Consider the following 10075-nt stretch of genomic DNA (forward strand, 5'->3'; position numbering starts at 1 on the left):
CTTCTCCTTTGCTCTCTGAATCTCTCCCGCTTTCCTCCATTTTCTCAGCATCCAAACACCATCACAGATCTCTTCCCTTACCTTCTTCAAATTCTTCTTCGATTTCCATCGATTTCCCCCAATTCGCAACACTCAAGGAGCTCACTGGATCTTGGCCTCTCCGTCTCTTCAACGCTGCTCCATGTCGGGTTCTCCAGCTCCCAACTCCTCTGGCCACCCGCCGGAGCAGATCATGCTCTCTCTTAAACGCCACCTCCCTTTCTCTTCTATCAAACCACCATTTGCATCTCCTGGGGACTATCACCGCTTTGCCCTCGACTCTCCACTCGTCGATCAACAACTTGACTCTATCGTAGTCAAATCTCCGGTCTGTTTCTTTTACTTGCATGTTTTTGTTGGTTAATTATATATCGCTCTTCACTCTCAGTATTATTCTATGAGTTTCTGTTTGTGATTATAGTCTCAAATCCAAATCTGTCTGGTTAGTAGGTCTTTACGGCTTATCAGGAATGGAAGTAGGTGAGATTAGTGAAAATAGTTAGTTTCACTGATTTCGTCATACTGAGAGCTTGAGACTGTGCCTTTTGAATACTGCGCCGAAAAGAACATGAATTTTAGCTCAATTTTGGTGTTACTTTAGTTAATGAATTATGATGTTATCACCTTCAATTCGTGTCTTTCTTCTGTACTTAGTTAAGTGTATCGAGTATTTCAGTCTCCTTCCATTCTTGACCAGTGCACTTGTTGGTCACTATAACTTATTCTCTCTCAGAATTTATTAATTTTCACTGGCTAACTACTTTTCAATATATTGCACTTGGTCCTTTTGATCAAATCAGGTGTAATGCGAGGGATATAGATAATTTACGTTCTATGGATGGGTAAATAAAGAGTTGGTAGCTACAAAGTCAGAACTCTGGTCCTTACTGCAGATAGATGATACTTGTGAAATAGGTTTCATGATTATTTTTCTAGAAAAAGAATGTTAAAGGTATAGTGAAGGATGTGTTTGTTCGATAGTAAGTTCTCAATTATTATTATAGTACATTATCTATGCCTGATATATACAAATGATAGTGGAAGACAACTACCTCAAGGGGTTTGTTAGCTGGTTTGATCTATTCATGTAGTATTATTGTGAGTTGACATATTCAATCTCGGGTATAACCAAAATGATTCTAGATCAGTGGTTGAATAAGTCAGCAGGAAAGGCATTCCACTTTTATTGGTTGTAGGTGCTCCAATTCTTTAAAGGGCCACATCTTTGATCATCTTTGAAACCCCCCAGTTCATAATTTTTGTATTTTTAGGCTACTATCATATGTTATATACAATTATTCTGAGAAGTTAATTTAATAGCTGTTATGCATGGTTTGAATACCCCGTACCCTTGTACTTGTAATGGTGTATTCTTTCAAGAATATTTTTCATACATGTTATCTTGATTTCATAATCTCGATCTAGACATTCGTGGAATGCTAGGAATGTGCATTGTTTGAATACATGGATATCTCAAGCTACTACACGCTAATAAAAAAGGATGGATGGTGTTTTATTTATTTAGTATTTTTTTTTTTTTTCACTGAACTAGATTTGTCAGTTGAGGTTTATTGTCGTTTTTGAATGATTCCATTGTGAGGTCCTTGAATTTTTTTACCTTGTAATTAATTTGTTTCTTCAACCTTTGTTTCACGTCAATCATATTTCTAAAATCTCTCAAGTGTGGACAAAAATGAACCACCCTCCATGTTTATTGACAATTTTCTTTTCAGATAATTAATTCAAGTATAATCTTACTGCTTTGGCACATCCTTGCAACTTTTTGTCAGTAAATGAAAACTCTGAGGGAAATCCACCAAGACAACCAAATGGAAACGAAATCAGGGTGGATCTTGGACGTTCTGAGTCACGATGGTACTAGAAGAGTTTAACACATGAAGGACATTTCCAAGATGGCAGTAACACTCTCCCATATTCTAAGTGAAAAGATGGAAAACAAACTATCAAAATCAAAGAAAAATGAGCTAATGAGAACATAATAGAGAATTGGCCTAGGAGAACAGAACAGACAAACACATCCTAATAATTTCTGTGAAATCTTTCAATGTGATGTTTATGATTATCTTTTCAACTCTTATTTATTTTTCTCTTGGTTTTTTGCCCCTTCTCCCCCTTTATGTCTAGGGATATTCTTCGTCTTTCTCAAGATTTTGAATCTGAAGAATATTTAGAGGTTGTTTTAAAATTGTTTTGAAAAGTAGGTTTTTTGTTTCTTAGTTTTTTTTTTCTTTGTATAGACATGTTAATTTTTTTTATGACTGCTTTAAAAAGTTTATCTTGTGCTTTCTTTTAGCGTGTTCTTCCAAATGATCCATTCCCTGAATAAGTTATTTGTTTCAAAATCATGAATCTGTCTGATCTGTTGTGCTACTTTTGCTAGTACCTCGATCACAGTTGTCAAAAAATGGTTTTGAAAACAAAATCAGAAAACTGTCTCAAACTAGTTTTCCGAACAATCCTATAGTATTTGAGAAAGATGTTTCAACTTTGATATTTGCGTGAATAGAAAGGAGGGGAAATCAGGACTAATTATTGAAAGAATTGTGGTATGTGCCCTTTTTAAAGACATTGTTCTCAATGTTCCTTTATATTTTTATGCGCCCATGGCGGTCCAATTTTCTTTTTTTAACATTTGTCATTTTACCAAATATAACCTTAGTAGTAAACTAGATAGGTAGTGGTATTAACGGGTTGAATGACAAATATGGGATGACATTTTGAAAGTGTTTTATTATTGTTGCAAATTGGGATAGTTTTGATATTATGATTTTTCTGAACATCTACAAAAAGTTCTTATGGAAGGGTTGGTCATGTAAAAACCGCTATTGGAGGACTTTTTGCATGCCTCAACCCTGATCATTCTCATTCATTAGGTTCTTACATTTCAAAGAAACGGTACTCTCAGCATGACCTAAATAATCATTACTGAGCTCAGCTACAAATGATCCTCCAATACATTGTTGAAGATTTTATTGCTTATTGATCATCCATTTAGAGATAAGTCTAAGATATTTTCTGCCCATACTTTCTTAGCTAGTCTTTGATGACTTGAGAGGAGGAGAGATTGTCAAGATTTAAATAGTGCTCTTGTGGATCTTTGGGTTTTCATTTGTTTAAAAGCTTCCTCTTGGCTACTCGAACTAAAACATTTAGTAAATCATTTCTTCCCTTGATCTAACACCACTTGGAGAGCGCTCTTATCAAAATCTTTGGATGTCATTTGTTTGAAAGGTTTGTCTGGGTTTTGGTTGGAGGATGTGCTATAACCTACGAGGAAACTGGACCATGAATTATTAAAGCTTGCAAGCAGTTATGGAGCCTAAGATTATGAAGGAAGGTGTGCCGCTGGTTGATAAAAGCCCACATGCTTTGGATTCAATGGATGCCATGGATATTTATCTTTTTTTTTTTAGACGACTTGCTTAGATAGGAATTAGTTTAGGCTTAGCAGTATAACAACTTGCATCTGACATACCTCCATCAAATCTTAATGGAACAACTGAGAGTGAGATTCTATCCAATATATATCACAAGAATTAACTTTCTAGACTTATGGTCTGTGTGGTAGGAGCTGTATTATTGTCTTTCTGGTCTTGAAAGTAATTAACCAAATAACTTTCTTTCCCCAGTTTGAAAGGCAGCAGATTTTCTTTATTAATATAGCTCTCTGATAATAATCATTTTCTTTATTAAATTAGCCTTCTTAGTTTATGTAATTGATACAATCATTTGTTGCACATGTTGCTAAGTTTGTTTGAAATATTGGATCCTGTCTATCAGCAATTGAAGCGGAAGAGTGAGGCAGCAGATTATGAAGCTGAGTCAACTGATAGAGCAGCTGGTCCTAGATTTACTGAAGTAGTTAACAGTTCCCATCAAACACCTGTATCTGTAAAAGGAGGAAAGGGAAACAAATCAAGGCTAACCAAATGCAGTAGATCAGGGCCACAGACTCCCATGTCAAATGTTGGTTAGTAGTATATCATACATGTTGGTACCCTTGGTTTTGAGTCAAAATAATTGCCATATATGAAATACCTTCTCCCATTCTTGTTGAGTGAGGAAAGTGAAACCTCTTTCGCTAGTGAAAATACATAATTAGTTGGTTAGAAAAAATTTCAACTTCTTCCCCCTTTTTGTTTCACAAAGCTAGCACATTAATGAGAAAATGTCTAAGTTTCAGGTTCACCTTATGCAAACAATCTTACTCCAGTTGGTCCATGCCGTTATGATAGTTCTCTTGGTAACTTGTTAATTCTGGTGACTTTGTTGGAACTGTCTTATGTTTCCTACTAGCGTACATTCCTAATTTTAGTAATTTTCATGTAGGTCTCTTGACAAAGAAGTTTATTAATCTGATCAAACAAGCGGAAGATGGTATTCTTGATCTAAATAAAGCAGCCGACACGTTGGAGGTAACTGTACTTCTAGAACATTATAGGCTTTTATTGTGAAGTTCCATTAGTTGACATTTTGTGCTTTTAGGTACAAAAAAGACGAATATATGACATAACAAATGTCCTTGAAGGAATTGGTCTCATAGAAAAGAAGCTTAAGAACAGAATTCAGTGGAAGTATGTATTATGCCATACATTCTTTGGAGGTTCATGGCTCATTATTAAGTAGTATTGTCTTTCCTGTGAAGCTACTTATTACTTGAGTAACTGATTAATTAGGGGGCTTGACGTCTCAAGATCAGGGGATGTTGATGACAACTATGCTGGTCTACAGGTATGCAAAAACCGAACATTTTGACTATGTCCTTCGTTTGTGCTGCTACTCTTTGATCTCAATATGATTAGACTTGTATTCTATCAAAAGGAACAAAATTGCGTTTGTTGGGTGGAATTGCATGAAATTTGCAAGAAAGCAAGTAATTTGATTGCATTTACATGTCCGTGTCATTGTTGTTTACTTTTTAATCTTTCGACATCACTTGGGGCTGTGCTGATTTGTCGACCATATTATTTTTTATTAACATGATGACCACTGTGTACATATTCTGTCGAGTGAGTCCATTTATGCCCTTCAGTTCACATTCTATCTCAATCTTATTCTTGACGTTGGTAAGTTTCTCTTTGATGAAAATTTTTGTTTCCTAGCTAATACTTTCACATTTTAATTTCAAGCTACCAGATTAAGCCTCAATCATAGTTACATGTGCAGGCGGAAGTAGAGAACCTTTCCATGGAGGAGAATGGATTAGATGAACAAATAAGGTTGTTAACTAATCCTTAATTCAGTCTTGAAATTGAAAATTTTGTGCCCCTATTGTCATTCAGAGGCTTTTAATAATTGCAGAGAGATGCAGGAAAGATTAAGAGACCTCAGTGAAGAGGAGAACAACCAAAGGCAATTGTTTTCACCAATATTCACCTCCTAAACGTTATTATTACTTTTTTTTGTAATAAAGATGGGAATTTAAAAGTTGTATAATTTATCTAATTGTTAGGTGGTTATTTGTAACCGAGGAAGACATCAAGGAGTTGCCGTGTTTCCAGGTTAGTTTATCCCAGACGGAAGTGATAGGCAAAGAATTTGGATTTACAAATATTAAATGTAGCTCCGTTTTGAACTGTTGTGTCTATATTTTGCATCTACCAGAATGAAACTCTTATAGCTATTAAGGCTCCCCATGGAACCACTTTAGAAGTTCCAGATCCTGATGAGGTAATTTAATCGTAGAAGATTTTTGGAAAAGGTACCTACTTATATAGCTTATCTTCCACTCACCTTTCCGATCATCTATCAGGCTGTTGACTACCCCCAAAGGAGGTATAGGATAGTCCTCAGAAGCACCATGGGCCCCATTGATGTTTACCTTGTCAGGTAACGTTTCTTTTTTTGTTGTTGAGGAATGTTTGACTCTGTAGTCTGTGCTGAAATATATACCACCATCTATGGCCATATTAATGAAACAGTACTAGGAATTGGAATTGCCTATTATTCATAATATCCCCTTTTCCTACTACCAACATCCTCCTCCTTTTCCTACTACACCTAAAACTATATGCGCTCCATTTTCATAGAGGAGATAAATGGTGTGGAAGTGTCCCCAAGCTTGCCGTCAAGTTCTGGGTTTAATGAAACACCTGCAGCAACGCTAGTAACGGATGATACCAGGGGAAAGGAAGTTGAAACACGGGAGCAAGATGTAAATAGAATGTGCTCTGATCTAAATGCTTCGCAGGACTTCGTGGGTGGAATTATGAAAATTGTTCCCTCGGCGGTAGATGTAAGTCTAATTTTTCAAGAAAATGATTGGGGGCAAGGAAAGGAAGAGGGTTAGTACACCTTACCTATAAACAAAAGTTGGTTGATTGGGATAAAGGACAAAATAAAAGCACAAGCAACACGTTAGTTTCAAAGAATTGGTTGGTTCCATTTGAGAGGACTTTTGTGTATGAAAGCATGAAAAGTGTTCCATCAGTTGAAGTGAGTCTAGATTCTAGCAGATGTAGACAACAGAAATGAATAATTCTAGCAACAACAAATTAGTTTTTCTATAATATTTTCTGGAGCGAAGTAATGAAATGAAGCATTTCAGATGGGAGTAGGGTAGTTTAGTTATGAAACCAGGAATTATTTGATGGTCAGAGTGAGCTGTTTTCGTCAATTGTCATCCATTATTTAGCCGAGGGGATGAATGTTTTGCGTTCATTATATAGTTTATTTATAAATTAGAATGCTTTTTTTTAGGACACAATAATAATGTTGGCAAACATCTGATTTCTTTGTTTTTTACACAGAGTGATGCTGATTACTGGCTCTTGTCTGATGCTGATGTTAGCATCACTGACATGTGGAGAACTGAACGTATCCTCTCAATTTAAATCCATCCAACTTTTTCCCTTATAATATCAAGTGATACTGCATACCTTGACCCTCATGTAGCTGGCGTTGAGTGGAATGAGCTGAGTACATTTCATGAAGATTACAGTATTGATAATGTCAGCACACCCCAAGCCCAGAATCCACCTTCCAATAATTCACCTGATGCGCCTTCTGCTAATCCTTCTAGCAGTTAAAACTGTAAAGAGGATTCATTGAGATAAATCCGATGATCGATGCTACGACCAAGCAAGAACTTGTATGATGTATGATCCTCGCGATCCTTCCTTATGGTGCAGGAACTGGAACCTATGATCTCGGATCCTGGAGAAGCTCCTCTACCCAAATGCTAGAGTGGAAACCGATGGGAAGGGCGCCTGTGTACAGTTTAGTATTAGAAATGTATAGTAAATAAGTCATTTTCATATTGTACAATTCTTTGTTTCATGGTAAGAATACCAGGACATTCATTTAAGTCACAGTTCACACGTCTCATGTGCAAAGCTGTAACCCCCCACCTCACGAGTTGAATTATATTTCCAGTTTCTGGTATCTACATATACTTTTTAATGGATCATTTCAGTTCCTAAGTTTGAGAAATGGTCTAATTTTCAATTGATTAGCTCTGCAGGTCATTTGGTGTAAAGTTTCCAGTCTTAAACTGCTTTTTCAACAGAGCACAAAGCCGGAATCATTAGCTATGATTCAAAAGAATGGATACTGAAACTCATCGGTATAAGCCAGACATTTGGTTGAAGCCTGGAACAGGTAAAGCTTAGCTAAATTTGGTAATCTTCCTTGAACTGCTCTACATTTTTATGCTTAGATTTAGGATGATTCAAATATTTATGATAAAAAACTATCCTGTTATGCTTTGGGTTGCTGTGAATTAGTTTGAACAGAATCATAATATAATAATGAATTGAATTCTTATTTATATATGTTCTTGTTTCAATATACTTCTAATCCGTACAAAACGCCGGCGTGCTTCTCCGGCCCATCCTTTCCAAAGTACACATCCCTCATCTTCTGAAAGGCATGCCATGTTAGCAGGCTATCAGAACCAGCCTGGTGGCACTTTCCCACCGCCCTGTCCACCGCTAGAGTCTTAGCCACACGCTCCAACCCGCCGTAGAGGCTATCACAGAACCGCATCATGTGCTTGACATCATAAACCTTGTTCCCAAAGAAAGCCTTGAGAATCTTCAAGAACTCGTCGAGGCGGCTAGGAAGCTTCCGGCGAGTGAGGATCTTGACCAAGTAGCCAAAGTCATAGGCACTATGGAAGGTGACCCAACTGACAGAGGGATTACAGAGCAGACCGGATGACATGAGCAACTCGGAGAATCGTGCCGAGTCAACCCCGTGAGCTCTGTTGCGTTCGAAGTCGATGCCCTGGCGTTTCAAGAGGTCGATGGAATCAGGCGCGTGGAGGTCACGGGTAACGTCAAAATCCCTGAAATTGAACTCCCAAATGAATCTCTTGTCGGTACCGAGAGTAGGAAGGTTGCCGTCGGCGTCGGAGAGGGTGAGACCGACTTGGATTAGGTTGAGAGCGTCGACGTTGGACTTGAGGAGAAGGTAATGATCGGAGGGGCGAGATGGGTGGAAGGCAGGGCGGACGACGACGCCGGGAAACTCAGTGTCCATGGAAATGAAAGGGTAGCGATCAACAAGGCGGTTGATGAGACGGAATTCGTGGTGGAGATTGAAGTCCCAGACCTCGCGGACATGGATGGGGGAAGAGAGATGCTGGATTAACATTTTGGGCTTGGAAGATCGGGGAACCGAAAGTGGGTTATAAAGGAGGGATTGAGGTGAGGTGAGGGGGTTATGGCGAAGAAAAAGACGGTGTAGTGGGAAAGAGGTGGAAGTTTCAGTGGAAGTGTTCAATTCAATGTTCTTCATGGATTTGAACACAAACCCAAAGGAATCAGTCTACCTGCTTCCCACCTGGGATTTTGATTTCTTTATCTTTCCCTTTTACACGTTTTTCTTGTTCTTTCTCACCTATCCTATCCTTTAGCCGTCTTGACTGCGCAATACATATCCTATTCTCCTTACACTGCTTTGGGTCAAGCGTCAAAATGAGGTGATTTGAACTGCCTCTGCCTCCCTAAGTCAAGTCAATGCCTCTTAGTCTTCCCCAATCCGCACGCCACTCAGCCATTCTTTATGCCACCATTGACCTTCCTTCCACTCTATTTGTTGCCTTATATAAAATGATGCAAGACTTCCTTGAACTCCATTTCATATTTATGACTTTGTAGTTGCGTATAGTTGCTCTTCATACAATGTCAATTACTTCGTAGTGAAACAGAATTCTTTTCCTTTTTTTCTAGTCAAGATTATGTTTTGGTTTTAGTTTTAGTATGCCGTTGGTTGACATTTTTGATGTGTTCTATTCTGACCATTTCTAAGTGAATCGAAATTCTTTTCCTTTTTTTCAGTCATGATATTGTTTTGGTTCTAGTATGCATGTTGGTTGACATTTTTGGCGTATGTCCTATTCTGATCACTTGTGAAACAAAATTCTTTTCCTTTTTTCTAGTCATGATGATGTTTTGGTTCTAGTATGCTTGTCGGTTGACTTTTTTTTGTGTGTCCTATTCCGATCACTTCTAAGTGAAACGAAATTCTTTTCTTTTTTTTTAGTCATGATAACGTTTTGGTTCTAGTATGCCTGTTGGTTAACATTTTTGGCATGTGTCCTATTTTGATCACTTCTAAGTAAAACAAAATTCGTTTTTTTTTTTTTTTTNGAGATGCGGTCACAGGTGTGATTTTGGATGGGTTCGTAATAGAACTTATCGTTGAGATGAAGGAGCCTTCAAAGGTTGTGCACTCACAGATGGGGTTGTTATGTAGCGTTAGTCTGTCTTTGTGTTCGAGTTTTTTTGAAATTCTTTTTTTTTTTTTAGTCATGATAACGTTTTGGTTCTAGTATGCCTGTTGGTTGACATTTTTGGCGTGTGTCCTTTTCCGATCACTTCTAAGTGAAACAAAATTCTTTTCCTTTTTTTCTAGTCACGATAGCGTTTTGGTTCTAGTATGCTTGCTGGTTGACATTTTTTGGTGTGTCCTATTCCGATCACTTCTAAGTGAAACGAAATTCTTTTTTTTTTTTTTTTTTTTTTTTTTTTTTTTTTTTTTTTTTTTTTTTTTTTTTTTTTTTNATTTTTGG

At 37.4% G+C, this 10075-nt stretch overlaps 1 protein-coding gene and 1 pseudogene across 1 annotated transcript; one reads left to right on the top strand and one right to left on the bottom strand.

Annotated features, from left to right (window-relative positions):
* The first annotated feature begins 6 nt into the window (after nucleotides 1–6).
* On the top strand, nucleotides 7–7481 carry LOC111795887 (annotated as a pseudogene).
* A 317-nt stretch (nucleotides 7482–7798) lies between these two features.
* On the bottom strand, nucleotides 7799–9221 carry LOC111795886 (probable CCR4-associated factor 1 homolog 11). The gene has a single exon (XM_023678514.1). The coding sequence runs from the start codon at nucleotides 8797–8799 to the stop codon at nucleotides 7843–7845; it is 957 nt and encodes a 318-aa protein (XP_023534282.1). The 5' UTR covers nucleotides 8800–9221; the 3' UTR covers nucleotides 7799–7842.
* Nucleotides 9222–10075: the final 854 nt, after the last annotated feature.

This window comes from Cucurbita pepo, chromosome LG05, assembly GCF_002806865.2.
Source record: "Cucurbita pepo subsp. pepo cultivar mu-cu-16 chromosome LG05, ASM280686v2, whole genome shotgun sequence".
Taxonomy (NCBI): Eukaryota; Viridiplantae; Streptophyta; class Magnoliopsida; order Cucurbitales; family Cucurbitaceae; genus Cucurbita; species Cucurbita pepo.